This window comes from Gallinula chloropus (assembly GCF_964237585.1).
Source record: "Gallinula chloropus genome assembly, chromosome: 2".
In the NCBI taxonomy this organism is placed as follows: Eukaryota; Metazoa; Chordata; class Aves; order Gruiformes; family Rallidae; genus Gallinula; species Gallinula chloropus.
In genome coordinates this window covers 94,914,287-94,936,326 of record NC_140086.1, presented here as the reverse complement: position 1 = coordinate 94,936,326, position 22,040 = coordinate 94,914,287, and the positions used below count along the sequence as shown (strand labels likewise).

Genomic DNA, 22,040 nt, shown 5'->3' with positions numbered 1-22,040 from the left:
CATGCACAGACTCTTTGTTTCATTTATTCCACTTTGTCACATTTTCATTAACCTCCCTCCCTACCATCAACCCTCCAAAGACTCACCAATTCACATAAAGCAAGTGTCCACCCAAGGAATCTATGTTCCCAGCTACCCTGCAACTAACTCTCCCCAAAACAGGGAACAGTTCTTCTGACTGTGATGCTTCTCCCCCTTCCTAGACAAGGTTGTTATACTTGGTCTTTTTCTACATGTATACCTGCACAAAGCCTAGGAAGAATGAACTTCCTATACTAAGTACTCCAAAAGCATTTTGTTTTTAAGCATTTAATGTAAAGGACCTTGAAAATATTCCTAGCTGAAATTGAACTGTGAAGAGAGGGAGATGCTGGTCAGCAGCTAGAAATGACCTGCCAGCCCCAAGTCATCACTCTGCAATAGAGTATGTGATTTAAATTTAAGAACAGCATATGGGTTATAACCATAGTTTAATTACATTAAATCATTAAAAAAGCTGGAGATCTTCATTCCTGTTATCATAGTAATTACAGTTCAGATTGTCCCCAGCACACACAGCAGTACCCAAAGATCTTGACTAGCTTCAGTGGCTTCCATAGCTATTACTAGGATAATTTCTGCTACCTTGTTTCTTGCCAGTCTTCTGTTTCCAGCCTTACTTTATCATTACGTTTAGTGAATACTTTTGCTGAAGCAGTCCCTATGACTGGAAAATACTTTATACCTTCCTTAAAATACTTTATTCCTTCCTTTATAGCCACTCAGAAGTTGCTACCTTAAAGCAAAACTTTCCTCATCACTGTCTCCCCTAATATCCCTTAACTTGAACACTAGAAACTGACGTTTCACCACTATAAAACTCCTAAGCATGAGGACTGAATACAGAGATATTTAGGATAGGGTGCAACTTAGCTGAAGAGTGTTAGTAGGATTAAGCTTATTGTTCCCATGGGGTTATTTTTCTTTCTTTATACCAGAAGTTATTTTCTCCAAGGATTAACATGTATTGTTACACCAGTTTGTTTGCTGTGAAGTGTCATTTAAGATTAAGAAGGGTGGGAATAAAGCTGCCAGGAAGAATCATCCTTAGTTTTTGCAATATTTGTGGCTATGGCAGCTGAAAGTTTGCCCTTCTGTATGTTTAAAATACTGTATTGATAAAGCCATTCTAATTGACATAGCAGATCAACAGTAGTACAGTTGGCACCAGCAGATTGCAGGTAAAAGAACAGATTGAAGTGTTCCCATAGTAAACCCTGGGAGTGGTTTCCAAACACACATAACCTAAGCAAGAATGTTAAGAGCCTGTAAGATTGCCTAGGTAATTTGGAAATTATAGGAGCTAGTTTTCACTAGCATCCTGATGCCCATACCAAAGACAACTGAAATACCCCTACTGCTTCCAGCTAAATTCCACAAGCCAGAAGAGAATGTGCTTCACACATGTAAGTCAAATCCCTTGCTGGCAGGTTTGCAGAAACAAAATTTTATTTACACAGGCAAGTCTATCTTTAGACCCCATTGAACTCTTTACATTTCTAGAATATTTACATGATTTCAAGATGCTCCAAGAGTAGAGTGATGAACAAAAAAAAGATTACAGAAACTGTCAAAAGCATAGCAAAAAAAAAAAACCCAACCTATCATTGTGCTTTAAAACTTATGATCTAGAGTAATGTAGAAGAAATGTAATTTTAGCACCTTGGCCATAACGGTCATGCTATATAAGACACTTAAATAGCAGGGGGGATGTCAGAAGTGACCGTATCCAGAGGTTGCCAGTGACAATTCATAAGGGAATCATAGAGTTCTTCACTTGTCTCCATAAATTGTCTGTTCATTTCATCAATATCCAAGTAAAGTTGTGGATCTGAAAATAAAAGCCTGGTAAGTACAAGCGTCAGATCTTGGGAAACATGCACAAAACAGACTCACAGGATGTAAGGGGTTGGAAAGGACATCTGGAGAGCATCTAGTCCACACCACCACTACCCCCCACTAAGAGGTTCACCTGCAGTAGGTTGCACAAATGCCTAATAAAATGTTGTTTTAGCTAAATTTAGTAATTTAATATATTTAATAGTAAGTTAAGAAATTCTAGGTGAGTCTTAAACCTGTCAAGTCAACTTCTTTTGGGATTCATGTATTAGAATGCTAGGACTATATTGCTATTTTTAGATGAAGAAAAGATTTAAGCATAATTAAACATCAATCTAACTAAATTAATTTAATTCATTTCTACTATAATATGCATGACTTACAACAAAGTTTCTGTACACTGACAGAAGATGACTCTGTAAAGGAACTGTCTGAAAGCCTTCCAGGCAAAACAATTAAGTTTCATACCAAATCTTTAAGTACAGACAGATCTCCTTTTAGGACCTGAAACGTAAGCATTTACCAGAGTTTGGAAAAACAAAGCTTTTGCCTATGAGTTTAACATAGAATATGCCTGTATATAAACTCTGTATTAGACCATTTCAGGAGGAGAATGAAGACCAAGTTACAAGAAACCTACTGTGAAGTGTTCAACATCACATTCTAAACATGGTGCATACTATCAGCTTTAAAATCCTAACTCACCTCAGCTATAACTCAGAGGACCTCACTACATCAGATGACATTCCAAGACACCCCTCATCCACTAGTCATTGACTGGTAATGTTAAAGGGCATAAGCATGGCTAAATTGAAGTTGCAATGATAAAACTCATTACCTTCAGTTATTAGGTCATCGTTGATTTCAGTCATAACTGAAGTTTCCTAAAAAGAGAGGAAAGTAAGAAAAAGTTTAACCAGAATCAATTTCAGAAAGCATAACAAATTCAAAATAACTTTTTAATCCCAAACCATTACCCTCCTCCCACAACTAAAAGGATAGACAGAGGGGTTTTGTGTTTTCTGGGGAGTGTTTTTTGTTGGTTGTTTTTTTAAAAAACAAAGCAAAAACAAAAGTGAAGTTCAGGATGGACAGACTTCTGGTAAAAAGCTGTCATTGATAAATTGGCTAATTTAAGACAAGACTATCTTACTTGAATAATTTAAGCAAAATACATCAGAAAAAACAGGAACAGAAGCCATAATGGTGTATAAATCTCTATATAGATGCATAACTTAACCACTTTAAGACACCTCTGAACAAAACCTGCTGGTCTAACCTCTACACTAAGCAGAAAGCATAATTTCAGTCTTAAGACTTTTTACTCCAACTTGCTAATTTATGCAACTTATTGTTTGTGAATTTTTTTCTTTAAAAAGCATGTAGTATCTTTACCTCGAAAACAGCTGGAGTCATAACAGCATCTCCTAAAGAGCAGTCTCCAACAGCTTGCATGCTATCATAGGGAGCATAGGAGCTGTAGTTGTATTCAGTGTAAGGATCATAACCCCACTGTGAGTAGTAGTTCTGATAATCCTGGTAATAATCATTATAGTTGTATGACTGGTACCGCTGGAATTCTGCCTTCAGTCTGAAACATGAGAGGTTATATGCAGTTAGAATTTAAAAGCAACAAACAGTAAAGCCAGTCTGGAAGTTAAACAGCATTTCAAAGGCAGCTTTTCTGAATAGTTGCCCAATCAACAGCTTAAATCAAAGATCTTGTGTTTGTACAGAAGGAAGTGCTCTCACCTTTGTCAATACAAACAGTATTGGATTAACTCAAGCCATGACACATTGATATTCAAGTACTTGAATAGTATCTGTATAAGCAAGCTGCTGATCTTTGTGCTCTGCTAAAAGCTAATTTATTATGACCAGAGACATTTATCAAGCACAGCTGCTTTTAAGATGCAGTCTTTATTGACCCTTCTATCTTTTCTTTGGTTAACACAATCTTATTTCCAGCAAGTGGGCGAAATCAAATAATCTGTTTCAGAGGAGCATCTAACACTGCCTACTAGTTTGCTATGTCTACTTTCACCTGCTCAGTTTTTAGTCCACTAAGCATTCAACAGCTACCAAAGTATAGCAGTCAAGTGAAGTCAGCACTGCCACTATCCAGCATGAAGCCAGATCAGTAGGAAAATTACAGAACTTGTTGCTTCCTAAGACCAAAGGGCCAGCTGATTGGTCTTCACTGCTTTCCCTCTGTTGAGGGGATTTTCTCAGGGACAACTTCACCCTAAAGACAAGAACCAACTCAGGAGTGTTGCCTGTAGTAGAACAGAAGCACACTACATAAAATACCTTCAGAGAATCCAGCTACACATTTGAAAAATCCTCTATGCTTCGACATTTCTTCACTGATTACATACACAGACCTCTTCTGTTCGGAGTCAAATTTCTCAACTCCATTACAGACAAGTCAGGTCCAGGCTTTTTGTGTAGAACACAGACCAAAGCAGCTCAGAAAGTGCTTCAAGAAGTGATTTAGTAACAAGCTACGCTAATGGCCGAATGTTTTAATGCTATTAAAGCATAGTACTCAGCCATTCAGGAACAGACACAGGTTAATGATATGTGTTTTAATATCTACATTTGTTTCATTACTGTAAAGCTACAAATACATACTAATAATTATGTATTCTAATGCCTTGCTACTGTAGTAAATAAATTACTAGTGTCTCTGTCTTCCACTTCCAACTTCTCTCCTACATAAATCTCTGAAGGAACAAAAAATGTGAAAGTACTGTTGACATTCTTGTGGAGAGGAGTAAACCTGGTTTTGTCATAATTTAGTCAGCAATTCTGGACAGCGCTCTCTTGAGCAAAAACATTTCCATTCTAAAGCAGAGGCAACATATGAAAATTATTCAGGATGAAGAGAAACATAAGCTGTTACTTCTACTATTTAACTGAACACACAGCTAACCTCATGACAGTACTGTAACTGGTTTTATATAAGGTTTATTTTTGTCTGTATCTGGGATCAAACTTTATCAAATTTAGTATCAATTCTCTAACTGTTCACACCCTTAACTAACTGATCAAGAGAATTGAGCTGGCAGAGTAAAAAAACCTCTCAAAAACAATCAACTTTAATTCCCTGCTGCTTTAATCTCTTGAAAAAAAAGGAAGTATAGTATTCTAAACAAACTGTTCCAGGAACATTTCCTTTGGCTTCCTCTCTACCCCATATTCCATATTTTTCCATGTAAGAGTTCCTTTCCTTCCTCTGCCAGCCTACTGTAAAACTAACATGCTACCTTGCCTAAACTAGAGGGAAAGTTCTAGAATAAAGTCTCCCTAGCATACAACAAACACTTGTCCCTTCTACCTTCTTCAGGCCCAAGCCTGGAAAGTAATTTTAAATGTGTTCAACTGGACTACTGGTTACAACAGCAGCTAAGTCTAACTTGGAGAGTCTGGCTAGATTTAAGAGCTGGATTCCCTCAGCAATCCTGACAGAAGTTGAGAAATCCAGGGAGTCAGAACATAACGCTTGTGTATTTTGGTTTTGTAGACTGCATCATGTGTACAGCCATTATAGCAAGGGCCACATACTTTACAAAAGCAGAGCTACAAGAATCTGAATACTTAAAATTACTGTATCAATGCACAACTCATTTGTTACCTTTTAGAAATTCCTATGCTCAGCCGGATTCGTTTTCCCCCCAGACCTGGTGCATTCTGGCAGTCTTGCAGTGCCCTCATCTGATCACCTTGCTCACCAAATCTGACAAAGGCATACCCTCTACAATTTTCAAAAGGGAGAAAACAAATTCTAATATGCATAACAGTTACAAAGCTAACAAATTCAATTTCTGCCTCCTACAAAATCAGAAGAGAGTAGCTACTATAGCTCCTAAGCAACCTCTTTGGCATGCACACACGCACAGAAGATGCTTTCACCAAATTAAAAACTGGGGCCAGAAGCAAAAAGCTTGTTTGGTAGCATTAAGATGCAACTTCCTGAGTGCCAGCAAAGCAATACATTTTAATGGCTATCCATAAGTAATCGGATTCTATATTCCTGCATTTACAGCAGTTAATTTATCCATTAGCATTAACCCACTCCTACCACTGTACAGCACTAGTACTCTCTTTGTATTTGCTTTCTCAACTTTTTCGTATTCGTCTACTACAACCAGCATTGTCTAAACAGTTAACTTGCTCATCCCTGCTTCACTCACTGCCTGGCCAGTGTAACTTCTGCTAGGCTTCATTTACTAATAGTTTCGGTCTCCCAACCCCCTTAAGATTTGCCAGGCCTTATGTTTTTCTCCCACACGTAAACAGAGGATTATTGCATCTTCAGTACTGCAGATGACTAAGTGTGCACACTGCTGTATGTAAGCACTGCAGCACATATTTCAGCACACAGCTCTCCCTTCTCCCACCATTTAATTTCTTTTATGCAGATACCACTATGACTAAATTAAAGCTTACCACATTAACTGCTTAAACTAGCCAGAAAGTTTGAGGAACCCAAGGATCTGTGCTGTTAAAAAAAACAATGCTAGAGACTAATAATCCTCCCTCTTCCTGCCTCTCTCTGAAGAAAATGCAGAAACAGTTCTGACAAGTTCTATATTACTTATAGAAGCAAACATATTAACAGCATTACACATTTTCACACGCATTACCTGGAGTATCCCAGCAGATCTGTTGCTATTTTGCAGTCAATACATGAGGGGTACCTCTTTAGAAAATAGTCATAGAGCTGGAAATCATCTACTTCTGGAGTAAGCTCCCCAACAAATATTGAATAATCTGGTCTTTAAACACATAAAAGAGAACAACTGTCAAGTTTGAGACTAAGGTAGATGATTGCAGTACTGAGGTATCTAAGCATGTAGTTATCACTAGACAAACAAGGAAACAATATCTGAAGAGTATTAACTGCAAGGCCCTGCTGAGTAATGTGCCATCACACCAGCAGAAACTTCCATTTTTCTGGGTCCATTCGACCACTTTTGCAAAAAAAAAAAAAAACAACCCAGCATTTCAACAAGGACCCTTTTTGTAAGAAACTTTTAGAAGTTGGTTTTAAGTAGTATTTATTGTCAGAGAGGAGGTGGCACAAAAATACAAGGAAACAAAAGTTCACGCATGTTACAGCCATGATTCAAAAGAACGATGACTATTTTGCCACCACTTCTCAGATTATGAGAGAAACTACAAAGTTCACCATTCTATTGGCAATACTTTTTCCTGAGTGGTACCCAGCGCATACACACCAGATGTACCATTTAAGGACTGCAAAAGTAAGTGACAGCATTCACTGGTCACTATCAATTTAAACAGGTAAGGGGTCAGAGCTTCACATTTATGAAGGTCTTTACCTGGCTGAAGTACTACTAGGGACAAACTCTATCCTTCCTGGTTTTATTTTGTTCTTTTTCTTCCGTTTCTTCTGCGGCGTTCTCCACCAGCTGTAGGCCTGAAGACATTCTCTTTTTTTCGCCATTAAGTCCTGTTGGGAGAAAAAAAATCACCTTTATAGTATTTAGCCTCGTTTACATTCCTCCCTCCCACTCCCCATCACCACAGGTGATTTCCCCATATTCACCTTGCCCTTGAAAGAAGCCTGGGGTCCCATTTCTCCCTCCGCCTCCCATGAGGGAAAGCAGCCTCTGGGGAAAACGCCTGGCAAAAATAACAGAGCCAAAGGATTGTATGAACAGCCATATTCCCCTGACTTCTCAAGCTGGCTAAAGGATTGACAGCTTCCTCTTGGAATTAGGGAAAAAGCAGACAGCCCTTCGATGTTGGCCAATCCTAAATGTTAATTAGCTTCAGGACTGGACTGTGTTCCACTTGAGCTCCAGGATTCAAAAAACCCTGCAACAGAACGGTCTGAGCGATGAAGAGGCAGGGCAATCATCACTCTTGCCTAGAAGGGATCTCAGCTGTCCCTATCTCCCCTCACTGAGGAATTCTTCTTTTCTTATGTGAGACACCTCTCCTCACTACCCAGCTATGAGTCTCTCCCAGGCCAGGAACAACGACAGGAGGCCGATCAATGGAATGTAAGGAGAAAGTAGACCAGGAACAGGCACTAGCTTGGCTGAGGGAAACTCAAACCCAGATGCAAGGCCAGGAAGAAAGAGGCATAAAAATTTCCTCTTGGAGAAAAAAAAAAAAAAAAAAGACAAAACCCCAAAAACCACAGTTTAAAAAGGAGGTGGGGCAACTACACAAAAGAGGAGGGTAGCAACAGCTGTGTTAACACAGATTGCCTCCCTCAAGATTTGAAGAACGAGGATTTCCAAAAATAAGAATATAGTGTTTCGCAGCATTTTTTACTTACGCAGGCTTTAACGTTCTTCCTCTAGAACACCTCTACATACATCTATATAGAGGGTGTTATGCGCAAGGTCCTTCAGGAGAACTCATGCCCAAATAATCCAAACTGCAAACCTTAATGTTACGCCCCCCGACCTGCTTCGGTTGGTATCATTACGTGTCCAGCGGACAGCCACCAATTACCAGAAGAAATCGTAGGACTAAAAGAACACCCAACTCAGACCAAGCTAGCTATTTCAGCTTTACATTTACTAAGAATTCTGAGTATGGTTCTGGAATCCATTCAGGCACTGCAAGCCTGAATTTCTGACCAAATGATCTTACCTGGCTCGCCATGGTTCAAGCTGTCTCCTGCGCTCCTCGATGAATACTGCTGCACAGGTCCAGTTTATTGCACTCCTTCCGCTGGTAAAGATGTGGGGGAGGAACAACAAGAATCTTAACCTTGAGATTAACTACTTCCCAAGATGTTCACCCTGCCTTATGCTTTCAATGCCACCAATTCAGAACTTAAATCTCTAAGTTCTGACATCACTGCTAACGCAGTGGAGATAAAGATGTATGGCCAGTGAGTGGAGCTATGGTCAGGAGTAATCTTCACTTTCTTACATTGTAATAGTCCGGAGTTTGCACACTGCCCAAAGCACTAGAAATCAGAGAGCTTTTCAGTCACCTGTACCTTACCCTTAGCTCTGAAATACCTACACCTAATAGAGTAATACAGCAGATCCATGTTCTACAATAGTTAAAAACAAGGCAAAGATAAAGGCTTAAGTATGCTTTGCATAACCTATTTTTCCCCGCTTTTAGTCAAGTAAGTTGATTTGTTTGTACCACAAACTATGTAGTTGAAAACAAGCAGTGGTACTTCCTATGTGCTAAAGAGAAATAAAAGGAGGGAGGAGTATACAGTACAGGTAAATGCCATCTTTCTCCAGACCTTTCCTTAGGTATGTCTTCTCTTTTCCCTTTTCCATATATGCATTTTACTCGCTACCCTGGAGTTAAACAATGAATGGCATTTTACTGCTATCATGAAGCCAGAGTATACTTCTCCCAAAAAGGTATGTACCCCTTCACTGATTTGAACACATTTTAAGCTTTTCTCCCTTATCATCCAAACACTACGAATCTGCACAGGTAACAATTTAATTTGTAAAATATTTTGCAGCTATTTCCACACAGCTGTTCATTCACTACTGATTTTTTATACCCAGTTTTGTTCCTTCTATGGAGATACTTAATTAGGTTTTAATCACAAAATTTCTTGTGTGGAAATGGGAATTTTTTACATACTGGCAGGTCAAATCCCCACGTACATAATACATTAAGTACAGAATGCTTGTAATGCCTTAAAGGGTGACCCACACAGGCAAACAGTTCAAAGAACTACTTCATGGATTAGGCTAACCTGACATAGGATAGCCATGCACCATAATTAGAGCATCCATGCATGGTGGACTCATTCAGGCTAACTATGCACTTCATCCCCCACACCCATTTTATAAGCCATGAAAACATTCAAGTACAAACAAGCCCTTAAATGCTGGCATATACCAGCAAAGTTAGCATATGTCCTCTTACTAAACATAACCGTGCTCATTTTAAAGAGTTATCAGCAGCAGGGTTTTTTTTTTTTTCTGAAGGCCATTATTAATAAACACATCCACGCAGCAATGTTCCTCTAATTCAAGCAATACTTAAATAAAGGAACCATAAGCATCTCCATGCTCTAAACAGGAACTGCATTCACAGCTGCATAACAAAACTTACCGTTCTTTATTTGTGCAGACTTAAGAGAAGATGGCACAAACTACAAAGCAGTTTTATTGCAAAAGATCAACAGAAGGCAGGTGATGCAACTGCTTCTTGATCAGTTATCACAGGCTTTTTGCAAAACTGCGTTTCTGTACTTTTCCCCCCGTCTGATCTTGACCGTTGCCTCTTGATCTTTTCACTAGAAAACAAAAATATTTTAAAAGCCGTTACAACAGCATGCATTAACATTATACTTTAACTGTGATCGTAGTCAGCTCAACATATCAAGCAGTGGGGCAGCTTTAACCTCCAGAACCCAAACCCCCTCCTTAAACGGATTACACGTGAATTTTACCAAACCATTTATTCCACGCTTTTATTATGCTCAGGCTAACAAAAAGCTGGATAAAGCTGTTAACGAAAAAGATCGTCAGTGTGAACGCAGCTCGCCCAAGCTCGAGGGAAAAGCCGTCCCTTTCTGTATTAATTTCGCCCACACGAGGAGCCGGGTCACGGCGGCGGGCCGGGGGAACCTTCCAGAGCGCCTCGGGCCGGCGCGGTGACCCCAGCCGAGCCGCAGCGTGCCGTGACGCATTTTTATAAGCCACTCGACACGACGGAAAGAGCCACAGCGCCCGGCAAGAAGTGCGCCCCGCCCGGCCGCGGCTCTCCGCGGCGGCCACACTGGCGCCGAGGCCGCGCTTCCCGTTTATTGTGCTACGCGATAAGGTGGGAGGGGGGGGGAAGGGGGAGGAGAAGGAAAGAGGAGAGAAAAAAAAACACAACCCAGGAATTAAATAAAAAAATACTAATAAAAGGCAGCCGCGGGGCCCTGAAGGCGACGGCGGCACTCCTCCGGCAGCGCCCGGGACGGAAAGGGGTGAGGGGGGGGCTGGCTCAGCGGGCGCCTCGGCCCAGCGGCCCGGGGCCTCCCTCCACGCGCAGGCCCGCGGCCCAACCGCCCGTGAGGCGGCAGCTCCGAGGCCCCGGGGGAAGGGAGGGGCCGCCGCCGCCCCCCCTTCCCAATACCACCCACCACCCCCCCCCCCCCCCCAACTCCGTTGCGCAGTAGATCGGTTCGCGCTCCCTTCGCCGCCCATGGCCCTCTCGTACCGGCCTCCGTCACCGCGATGCCCCTTCCCCTCCCCCCGCCCCGATCCCGGCACTAACGTCTCTCATCCTCCGCGTCGCCATAAGCAGCAGCGCGAACCTCGCTTCCGTCCCGTGAGGCCCTCCCGGCCGGGCTGCCCGGCGCAGAGCCTGACCCGCGGACCCCGCGCCCTCGCCGCTCCCTTGGCGCTCTTCCCTCTCCGGCGGTTGGCGGAGGCCGCGGGCTCTTCCCGGAAGGAACGCGGACGGCTGCCCGCCGCGGGTCCAGCCCAGCGCGGCGTGCTCAAGCGTGGGCTCAGGCAGAGCGGAGGACGGACCCGCGGCTGAGTCGAACAGGGCCCCCAGCCGGCGCCGTGCGTGGCGAGGCGGATGGAGCTGGTAGCGGGCTGCTACGAGCAGGTCCTCTTCGGGTTCGCCGCGCGGCCCGCCGAGGTAACGGCGGGGGGGGGGGGGGGGGGAGGAAAGGAACACGCGCGCGCGCGGTGGCCGTTATCGGCGCCCTAATGGCCGCCCGCCAGCCGCCCTGAGGGAAAGGCCGCTCGAAATCGCGCTCCCCACGCTACTTACCGACCCGTCTCTCGGCGGCCGCGGGGCCGGGCGGCGGGTGGGTTTTTAAAGCGCCCCGGGGGCGGGGCAGCCTCCCGCAGCCGCAGGCTCGGCCCCTCGCCGCTGGCGTGGGGTGTGGGAACGGCCCGCGGACACCTCGCCCTACGGCCCGGGAGGTGCGAAGGGCTCCCGGGAGCTGCGGGTCTTCCGAGCTCCAGGGAGCGGCCGGCCGCGTGGGAGCCGGGGGGGTTGTGGCGGAAGGTCGTTCCTCTCAGCCTCTCGGCGCAGGGCTGAGAGGGAAAGGATCCCACGTTGTCTCGGGGGCCGGTGCCAGGCGTGTCTCCAGCCTGCAGTGGTGGGAAAAGGGACAGTCTGCCTCCCTTGTCCGTGGTGTTTATCCCCGCGCAGATACTTCTTCACGTACGGCTTCATCTAAGCCGGACACTGATGACAAGAGGCGGTTTGCATACACACCGTTCGGACTAATCTCCCAACAGCACGTTAATTCAGTAAGATCCCATTAGACTCACAGCTGAGTATAAGTGCTGTATAAGTATTAATGCTTGGCATTTTAAACATACGCTTTTTCAGGTTTTGCTTCATAAAAATGCCAAACCCTTACAGGACAATGAAGCAGAAGCTTGCCGTCGTCAGCTTCAGAAAGACCTGTTTATTTTGTATTTTCATTTACAGTCTTGGACAGTTGTCCCTGATTTTACTCATCATGCCCACTCCGCCTCACTGTCCGCGGTAGCAGTGAATAACAGATACGTGGTCACTGGGAGCAGAGATGAGACAATCCAGATCTATGACATGAAAAAGAAGATAGAACATGGGGCGTTGCTGCAGCACAATGGTAAGGGAGCTTTTCTTCATAAAATGCATTAACGATAGAAACTTAGAGCCGAAAAGGGGGCCCTTGACAGAAGGAGAAAATTAATTTTTTTTTAAATAAGTTTTTAGTAGTGATGGTGTTGCAGCCATGACAGTCTGATCGTACAAGCAAGGTAAGTGTTTGAGCTTAAAAACCCAAAAATAATGTTCGGTATAAGCCCACAAATATAGCTGCTGCTTCAAGTTATTTTTAGTTTTAACTTTCAAGAAGTTACTGCCCACAAATGGCTCATCAGCCTTTTTTTGTTATACCAGGACAGTTTATGTAGGCCATGCCTACTCCAAACGACCATCTTTCCCAGTGTCCTTGTCCTGTCACAGGTGTACATGAGCCACACAAAAGTGAGTTTCTACATGAGAGGGCTGCTCTGTTTGGGTCATTTGTTGCCCAATCCTGATTGTCCTTTTTTTTTCCTGGTGGCCAAGAGGTACATGGAGCTAGAGTAAATCTGTCACCCATATTAAACTCACATATGATAAGTCTGGTGCTCATGGGAAGCAGCATAGATAGTAAATTCAGCTGTGTGTCAAGAGCAGGGTTTTGACATAGGAGCATTTCTTATCACTGGTAGAAGTTCTGTGCTGAATGTGCCACAGCAGTTGAGTACTGTTTTTTTCAGGAGATCAGACTTGGATGGCTTTAGAGACACTGATAGAGAGCACATCTGTAATTGAATGTAAAGCAGAAATTGGGGGGGGGAAGGGTGTGCTTGTGAAGAAATATATAGGTAATAATTTAGATTTGCAAAAGGGTGGGATAGTAGCTGGCATATTTTGGTGCTAGAAGCTTCTCTGTTAATTAATACATTCTCTGTGTAAATCATTGTAAATAGCTCTCATTTGGATTTTATAGGCACAATAACTTGTTTGGAGTTCTATGGTACCGCACATCTACTGAGTGGGGCTGAAGATGGGCAGATTTGTATCTGGAACACAAAGAGATGGGAATGCCTGAAATCCATTAAGGCACACAAGTGAGTTTTTTACATCTGTATATTCATATGAGTTTTCATATTTGTTTTCCTTGTAAATAATGTACGTGGCTAATACATTGGTTTTGGGTTGTTTTTTCTTTTATCAGGGGTCATGTGACATCTCTTTCTATTCATCCTTCTGGGAAATTAGCCTTGTCAGTCGGGACGGATAAAACATTAAGGTGGGTCAAAACTGATGAAGCAATGCTGAAAATCAGAGTTCAGTAACTCTGAGTGAAGTGTTACAAGCAACAGTTCTGTCTTGATGCTGGACCGTGCAACACCAGTAAAACATATTTGGACATAAAATGGTTCACAGATCCATTAGTTTGTCTTTTTAAGTTCTGGATACCAGCAGTATTTTTAAGTATTTTAAAAGTAGTCCTTGCTGTTCCCAGCCTCTTGTGCTCTGACTCTTTATAGTCACTTGTAGATGTATAAATACATTTGCATTTTGAAACACCATTTGTTTAAACTTCTGAAAGCTGTCAGGTCTCATTCAGTGTGAGAAAAGTAATTTGCCACTTACGATTGTGTACATGTTGCTGTGTGTATGTATTTTAAATACCTAAAGTGCTGTTTAACACTATAAATTGGTATTGGGCTCCTTTTGGGGTCTGCGTGGCAAACAGTGGCTTGTAAAATAAATACCACTAATTAAACTTTGTAAGTGTGCAAAACATTATAACAAGTCATCACTTTCTTGTGCATTAATAAGGCAGTGAAATGCGTAGAGATGCTTAAAAGCTTCCTTTGGATGCCTTGTGTCAGCACGTAGGACTTGAGTTTCACTGTGCTGTTTTTAACCGGCACGCACATTATCCATTGTTGTCTTTCAGAACTTGGAATCTTGTGGAAGGACGATCAGCCTTTATCAAAAACCTGAAGCAAAGTGAGTTTATCAGTCTCATTACAAAGTGAAATTATATAGTTCTATTTTTTGCATAAAGGCAGACTGGATTAATCAACAATCCATTAATTGCTAGCAACTTTCTCAATACATTTTTACACATGCAGACCAGCATACATAAGTATATATCCTTAATAATTTACAAAAAGGAAAACACAGTGACACAACAGGAAGTTTTATTTTCCTTGAAATTTGGTGTCAGGGCATTACTTCATACCTTTCTGATAATCATAAGTAAACGTTTAAAAACATAGGTTACTTGTTTATTCTAGGTTATTTGATTTTTTTCTTGATTTTTTCTCATGTTTAGGTAGAAAGCAGTCTAGCAGCTTCTAAAGATTCTTAATTTTAGATTCTTATGCAATATAGAATACAAAAAACTGTGTATATGTGTGTACAAATGTATCAATGTGTACAGATGCCCACATAATTAAATGGTCCCCCGATGGAGAGAGATACGTGACCGTGATAACAAATAAAGTGGATATCTACAAACTTGACACAGCTTCAATCACTGGCACTATCACTACAGAGAAAAGAATATCTTCACTTAGATTTATTACAGTAAGTACAAAAAAAAATGGTGCTGGGAAATTAACTAGTTTGAAACACATTGAAATAATCACACTTGCCTTTCTTTTTTCCCATTCCAAGGATTCTATTCTTGCCATAGCTGGAGATGATGAAATGATAAGGTTCTACAGCTGTGACTCTCAAAAATGCCTGTGTGAATTTAAAGCTCATGAAAACAGGTATTTTTTATATGTGTTTACTATTTAAATATTTATGGCAATGCTGAGTACTCAGTAAAGTTCTGTGACTTCTAATGTTCAGCATATTTTACTACTGTTACTTTGTTTTAGTGCAGAAAGTAAGTTTACTTCTGTGCTAAATCCCGAATTTAGGGCAGACTTGATTGCTTTCAGTGTGAGCACAAGTGCTGTGCTGTCCACGCACATTACAAAAACAACAGGGTACAGAATTAGAAATACTACAGTTCTAAGTTTATGACCTCAGTACAGTACAAAATATTTTGGTCTAAATATAAGATCAATATAGATCATACCTAAGTATATGTCTTAAATATGAGATCTCAGTATAGTGGCTTGGATCTCTGTTAATCTTTTTTTTCAGGAAAAAAGTTGCTGTATCAGAACTCTTGGGAGGTCTGTAGTTCTTCTCAGGCAGGAGATGAAAATGGCTGTGCAAGGTTCACAGTGCTGGGAACTGCACTGTGCTGAACAGGGATATTTGGTAGTGAGACGTCTGGCAGTGTTCTCCCGTCTTAGCTTGGGTTAGTCCTTGTGACCGTTCCCCTCCTGGCACTTCTAAGTCTGAATTACCCATCAGCCTCATCCCTGTTGCAAGGCCTGAAGTAGACCCCCCACCGCTGGCTGGTGTGGAATTGCTCTAGAACCATAGGTTGGTCACCCTGGTATACCAAAGCTTCGAAGTGGAGAGGTGGTGGGTAAGGAGACCAAAACAGAAAAGGTTCTGCTAGGTTACTTGGGTTTATATAGAATGTACATTTTTGGGTTTTAGGGTTTTTTTTACTTATGTCTGTGTAGGTGTATACACCACATGCACATTGTCAAATACCAATTGTTTGTCCAAATGCTGATTCTAATTCCTTAAAACAAAAAAGCATTGACCAAAATGTCACTGATGTAGTTAAATGTGTGCTTAAAAGTATCATGCTGAATTGAATCCTAACAAGACTAGGGAAGGCAAATGTTTCTGCTGTAAATGACAGCACTCAAAACAGATTACCATTCCAAATTCCTGCCTGTCATTTGTGGGCTTTCTGTTCAAACTGATTGTTAGACTGTTGCCTATTTGACCTTAATTTCTGTCAGCTTACTGTTGTGAAATGAACTGCCAGGCTATAAAGTAACAAAGTAGTACATTTTCTTCACAGAATAAAAGATATCTATGGTTTTGAAAGAGAAGGACAACATATTATTGTTACAGCATCCAGTGATGGTTACATCAAAATGTGGAATCTGGATCTTAATAAGGTTGGTCTATTAAACTGCTAGTTCCATTTATGGAAAAATATCAGATAGCCAAAATTTCAGGCAGATCTGTTATAAAGATACATTTTAAATAACTGAGGAAATTTTACTTGAAATCTGGGTGTCTTGATCTTGCTCCATGTCATGCTCCACAGAGATGTGTATGTCTATGTGCATATTACTATGCACCTGTTTATTTTTTGTGGTTTTGTCATTTTTTTAAAAAAAGCAAACTCTAAAATCTGATTATCTCATGGAGATCTCACCTCCTCTTTAATAAAGTCATGCTTCCCTTCAGACCTACCTGGTCAGACTTAAAACTGTCTAATCAGAGGGCCAGCCATGTCCTGGAGTGCATCAAGCATGCATCCTGGGGTCCAGGGAGGAGATTGTCCCACTCTATGCTGCGCTGGTGTGGCCTCACCTCAAGTACTGGGTGCAGTTTTGGGCACCACAGTACAAGAGTGACACAGAATTACTGGAGAGTGTCCAGAGGTGGGCAGTGAGGATGGTGAAGGGTCTGAAGGGGAAGTCTTATGAGGAGAGGCTGAAGCCCCTTGGTTTGTTCAGCCTGGAGAAGAGGAGGCTGCGGAGAGACCTCATCATGGCCTATGGCTTCCTGATGAGGGGGAACAAAGAGGCAGACACCGATCTCTCTTTAGTGACCAGTGATAGAACCCAAGGGAACGGCATGAAGCTGTGACTGGGGAGGTTCAGGTTGGATATTAGGAAGAGGTTCTTTACTGAGAGGGTGGTCGGGCACTCAGTCCCATGCTCTGACTTGGCTGGCTGTGTGGAGCCAGGAGTTGGGACTCGATGATCCTTATGGGCCCCTGTGATTCTATGACTGCTGAGAATTGTTTTTTTATTGTCAGTGACTGTCACTACTCTTGTAAAAACACAAACCCTGTGGTGTCCTTTTGAAAAATTCACACACATTAATATACTAGGTACTTTTACTTCCTATATTTCCAAACAGTTCTGAGTAGTGCAGTCTTACCTCTAAAGTTTACCATGTTTCTTGTTTGCTCTGGGGTTTTTCTTTAAAATAATGATTAGATTTTTTAAATTCAATGCCTAGTAATAAAGGATTTACTATACTGCAGTGTAAGTATCTTGAATAGTTCAAATAAATATCTCAACATTTATACACTCAATATATCTCATCTGAATTTGCCCGTTTTTAATTCCACTCCCCTGATTATTTTTATACTAAGTGCAGTAGTGAAGATCCCTCTCTTCTTTCACCTCATATTTCTGTTCCTCGTGTACAAAGTCAACATAGTTGATTCAATGGAATGTAATAATGCCTAGTAGATTGATACAGATTTAGCTTAAGAGACAGTTAATTCAGAGAACTCATTTAACTTTCTCTGTAACATTGTCTGTATTTTGGCCAAATGTGCTGGCAAAGTTTTGTAAAACTTTGGATAACTCTGTGAGCTGCTCTGTTGAGCTCTGGGAGGTAGAGTATCTCCTAATAGAAGCAGTTTCTGATGGGTTAATGCTGTTAGGCTGCACATGTGCTTGTGATACTTTATCCCCTGATATCTGTAATAGGATATTTACTCAAGTATTTCCAGGGCTGACTGATAGGAGTTAAGCAATTTAAAACACACTCTGAAGAGATTACTTTTAATCAGCAGCCTTGTCTTGTGAGGTAGAAAAGGAATCTGATGCAACAACTTAATTCAAATTATTTTATCTATACAAAAAACCCCAAAACCCAAAAACCCCAAACATATTACTTTAGAGAAACTTCTGAAACCATTAACTTTTTTTTTTGTGGGTTTATGACTGATAAAGTTATTCCTTGTGTTAAACTTATCCCCATGTGCCTTACACCCACTGATATTGCTTATCAAAATATGTTCTTAAAACCAGTGGGATTTTTTTGTAAAACCACAACTGAGGAACAGTGTCAGGGACAGGACTGTAACAATGTGACCATTAACCATATATAGCTCCAGTTCTAAACATTGTTGGGCACCAGAAATGAAGTGGAAGGTCGTCAGTAAGGTACTTCATCTCTTCAAATACTTCAGTAAATTTAAACACAAATAACCTGATGTTTAATTAATCTTTTTCTATATTATCTTCAGATTACAGATGTGCCGTCTTTACTGTGTGAAGTCAATACCAAAGCTAGGCTGACATGTCTTGCAGTATGGCTTGATCGAGCTCCAGAAACAAAAGAAAATTCTAATAAAGCTGCAGAATCATCTCAAGGTAACACAACTGTGTATTTTCAATTGCTTACAGGACTGTGAAATGGAATATACTAAGTGGGAGGTTTTTAATATATGCATCGGGAAAGGTTTTGGTATCTTGAAGAATTTGGGATATGATGCTGGCAAGTGACATAGATAACCTTTCCAATCTTCGTAGTGTCTCAAGCCTGTGTGTATGTTGGAGGACATAAACCTTTTCAGTTTTCTTATATGAAAGTTTTCATTCTCTTTACTGGAAGGAAGTCACTGTGAAGCTCCTGGGGCAGATAAGAGAAGAATAAATATTTTGATAGAACTGCATGTCTTAATTTCCTATAAACAAAGTTAGGTCTGAGGCCAATGTTGTAAACTTAGGAAATTTGTCTTAGGTTTGTTTAGGGTTTGGGTTTTTTTTTTTTCTGTTGTTTTCCTGAACTGTAATCTATTTACATACTAGATAGTTAGATATTTTTGTCTCACAGGCAAAATTAGCATAAATGGCACGTTCCACTGTAAATAAAAAAATCATTAATAACCCCTTTTTTACAATAAGTTACAAATAAGTCTTTGAGCCATTTTAGACTATAAAGACTGGACATAAATCTCAGTGCAAATAATGTCTTGCTTTTTTTTTCAGCAAATGAAGATGAAAAATCATCAATAGTTGGGAAAAGCGAAGTTTGTTGGACTGATAATATTGCTAAAACAAGAAAAAGAAAGAGAAAAATTACTCTAGAGAAGCAGAAATTGGAATCATCACAGCAAAAGAAGAAAAAGAAAGGGAGCAGCTCAGCATGAAGGCAGCTACTTTCTCTCCTGAATGAAGGGCAGATACTGGTGTTGCTGTAGTTATTACAAGGATGTAAGCCTCTGACGGGACATAGACCCCTGAACATCCATTGTTTGAAAGTAACAAATGTTTTTACCCTAATAAATTGACTGATCGTTCTGGAAGTAGCAAAAGAGATGCAACTTTTCACAAGTGAACAAGTCAAAAATAAATTAATAATATGTAATATTTGTATTTTTCTACTAACAACAGCATACACTTCTTAACTGGCTCTGGAAAAGCCAGCTAAAAGGATAAAAATAGCTGCATCTGTCTCAGTTATATTTTTGTCTCACTTAAATGCATATTAAAAATGCATACATTTGTTCATTTTAGTGTTGGATTCATTACTTTCCCTACAGTAAAAAGGAACATGTTCAAATAATTTGAAATAGGATGATTACATTCCATTCATTCACAGAAAAATCATGCTTTCTAGTTCTTCACACAGAGTTACACATTGAATTTATAAGCAAAATGATTAGGTTTTTACTGTGTCCATACTTCATGCAATTTTTTCGTCTTTGCACACGATTCACATGTTGAAATCTTTGTTTCAGAACATGATACATATTTTTAGGTGGAAGAATTTATATCAATAAGGTTTTACTTTCTTTTCCTCCTTGCCATAGTATTTTTTCACATCTTTGATCTGAGGTGTCTTGTTAACAAAATTTAAGAATCCGAACATTTGAAATGTTGGTAACACTGATGAAATGTCACCCCTCTGCTTTGCACTTTAAAAAAATAAATCCTGACCTCATTCAGTGGGAACATGATCTTATCCTAAGTCTTATTACAAATACACAAATTTACAGTGGGAAAACCAAACTCAAGCTGGAGAGAACAAGGTCAAATAGCTGTTCTAAACGTTGTCCTTATATCTGTTCAAGGAAGGCATTTTAGTGTTGTTTAGTGTTCTGCACTGCTGGAGTAGTCATCATTTCTTCTGCATTCAAAGGATGATTGGAATTACGCTTTCTTCTGATTCACTGTCATAATAACCTCTTCATTTGTGTAGCAAGAGAATAGGTACAGACAATCAGAGAAAAGATTGAGCCAAATGTGGAAACAGGAATGCAGTCTGTCCTAGGGATCTGAAACAGGATACAACTCCAAGTCCTATCTGTATGCTCCCAACACTGAAACAAAGCTGAAACATCACTGAAACATCATCGGTACTGTTACGAGACTCTTCATGTGGCAGTCGCAGTATTCTCTTAGAATTGGGTGTCTGTGTTTAACTTCTGTAACTCTTTGCCTTACATAAATGATCACAACACCTTCTCTGAATATTCAGTGTAGTTGATTTATATGACCTCAGTTTAACCCAACATTAAAGGGATTTCAACTGTACTTTAGTTTGAACATACGTGGCTTTTAACTTTAATAATACCCTGAATATGTGTGTGCACACAGGCAAATGCTGTAAGACTTAAAACAGTTTGCAGACTTGGCAGGAAAGGTACCAAGTAAGATTTTCAATTGATAACAAGACTCCTGTTATATTTAAAAAGTATAAATAAGAAAACTTCATTATGTGTTTTTACTTGTAAAGTGGTGTGTCTATTTTGTAGTCCTTATGTCTGTTCTTGACATGACTGCCCCTACTAAAACAGTTTTTACTGCTTCAGTTTTTAAATACATAGGCTCATGCCCAGAGACAGTTACAGAAGCAAGCTGTCATGAGTACCAGAAAAAATCCAGTCTGCACATAAGAATTAAAAAGCAAAATTCCATAGAATTCTGATTCTGAGGTTTAGATATACAAGTAAATATTAGACGTGTAAAAATCCAAACTCCCTGTGTAGTAACAAAAAATTACACGTCTCATGAGGCTTAGAACAATTGGTGAATTGGGAGACCAAGAAGACAAGTCCAAACTGCTTTTAAGGTGAAACAGAGACAGTCCTGAGAGGAGAACTCTAATTTTCTATACCTTGAGTGAATGCTCAGCTACTAACCAGTACTTGGCAATCCTATGCTGTTCTTTTCTTGTGCACACCTGCTTTTTCAAAACATGTTTCTATTCTAGTTTCCAGGAAAGTGCTTAGAATGATAGAGAGGAGGCAGCAGTGCAGAGAGAGATGTGGGCGGTGTGAAAGCTGTTCCTGTGTCAGAAAGGGTGAGCAAGTGTGACACTGGTAGAGTAGATGGAGCCATGGCTGCCAGAACCAACAGCCCAGCCTAGCCAGCAGCATCTCAGCTGAGCCCAAGGTGAGTGCAACAGCTACAGCAGCTGTGGATTTCTTCCAGTTTTCCTGCTTCCCTCATGGAGAACCCCAGTACTGGGTTACAAAGCAGAGCCCAGTGAAACTGGAGTGTAGTCATTACACAACTTCAACAGAAAAAGGAACCCCATCCAGTATAGTTCAGATCTGTGGTGGTTGTGGCATTTTACAGGGAGATAGGCAATCTCTATTTAAACTGCTTGGGCCAACAAGGGAATTAAACAGCTCTCGACTTTACAACCGTTAGGCTGATCCGTAAAGATGGGGAAATTTTAAATGCAACTAAAGAAAGGTACATTTTGCAGAAAGCACAGGCCTCACATGCTTTGTGCCTTCTGGTATGAAGAGGAACTGATGCCCCTCAGTTCGGGGA

The 22,040-nt window shown here is 40.9% G+C and overlaps 2 protein-coding genes across 5 annotated transcripts; one reads left to right on the top strand and one right to left on the bottom strand.

Annotated features, from left to right (window-relative positions):
• Nucleotides 1–1,346: 1,346 nt before the first annotated feature.
• LOC311205994 (tRNA selenocysteine 1-associated protein 1-like) lies at nucleotides 1,347–11,153 on the bottom strand. 3 transcript variants are annotated; one of them, XM_084280554.1, is made up of 10 exons: nucleotides 11,119–11,153; nucleotides 9,964–10,147; nucleotides 8,515–8,595; nucleotides 7,454–7,530; nucleotides 7,227–7,357; nucleotides 6,528–6,659; nucleotides 5,516–5,635; nucleotides 3,274–3,469; nucleotides 2,717–2,762; nucleotides 1,347–1,870 (listed from the first exon to the last, which is right to left on the bottom strand). In XM_084280554.1, the coding sequence occupies exons 4-10, from the start codon at nucleotides 7,481–7,483 to the stop codon at nucleotides 1,734–1,736; spliced, it is 792 nt and encodes a 263-aa protein (XP_084136680.1). In that variant the 5' UTR covers nucleotides 7,484–7,530; nucleotides 8,515–8,595; nucleotides 9,964–10,147; nucleotides 11,119–11,153; the 3' UTR covers nucleotides 1,347–1,733. The 3 variants fall into 3 exon arrangements, with proteins under 3 accessions (XP_084136680.1, XP_084136679.1, XP_084136681.1); XM_084280553.1 differs by lacking the exon at nucleotides 11,119–11,153 and adding an exon at nucleotides 10,309–10,480; XM_084280555.1 differs by lacking the exons at nucleotides 7,454–7,530; nucleotides 11,119–11,153 and adding an exon at nucleotides 10,309–10,480.
• A 265-nt stretch (nucleotides 11,154–11,418) lies between these two features.
• PAK1IP1 (PAK1 interacting protein 1) lies at nucleotides 11,419–21,561 on the top strand. Of its 2 annotated transcripts, XR_014617139.1 has the most exons (11): nucleotides 11,419–11,490; nucleotides 12,298–12,460; nucleotides 13,352–13,472; nucleotides 13,580–13,654; nucleotides 14,312–14,364; nucleotides 14,801–14,946; nucleotides 15,037–15,134; nucleotides 16,301–16,400; nucleotides 18,500–18,626; nucleotides 19,245–19,516; nucleotides 21,472–21,561. XR_014617139.1 is itself a non-coding variant. In XM_084260437.1 (10 exons), the coding sequence occupies exons 1-10, from the start codon at nucleotides 11,428–11,430 to the stop codon at nucleotides 19,403–19,405; spliced, it is 1,107 nt and encodes a 368-aa protein (XP_084116563.1). In that variant the 5' UTR covers nucleotides 11,419–11,427; the 3' UTR covers nucleotides 19,406–19,766. The 2 variants fall into 2 exon arrangements, 1 of the variants encoding a protein (XP_084116563.1); XM_084260437.1 differs by lacking the exon at nucleotides 21,472–21,561 and having other exon boundaries at nucleotides 19,245–19,766.
• Nucleotides 21,562–22,040: the final 479 nt, after the last annotated feature.

Bases quoted from the DNA above. Each gene is read 5' to 3' on its own strand.
- LOC311205994 (XM_084280554.1), bottom strand. From the start codon at position 7,483: ATGGGACCCCAGGCTTCTTTCAAGGGCAAG. The intron at 2,763-3,273 runs GTAAAGATACTA...CTCTCTTTTTAG, and splicing joins TGACTCCAGCTGTTTTCGAG to GAAACTTCAGTTATGACTGA. The intron at 1,871-2,716 runs GTAATGAGTTTT...TTTTATTTTCAG, and splicing joins CGATGACCTAATAACTGAAG to ATCCACAACTTTACTTGGAT.
- PAK1IP1 (XM_084260437.1), top strand. From the start codon at position 11,428: ATGGAGCTGGTAGCGGGCTGCTACGAGCAGGTCCTCTTCGGGTTCGCC. The intron at 13,473-13,579 runs GTGAGTTTTTTA...TTCTTTTATCAG, and splicing joins AAATCCATTAAGGCACACAA to GGGTCATGTGACATCTCTTT. The intron at 18,627-19,244 runs GTAACACAACTG...TTTTTTTTTCAG, and splicing joins AGCTGCAGAATCATCTCAAG to CAAATGAAGATGAAAAATCA.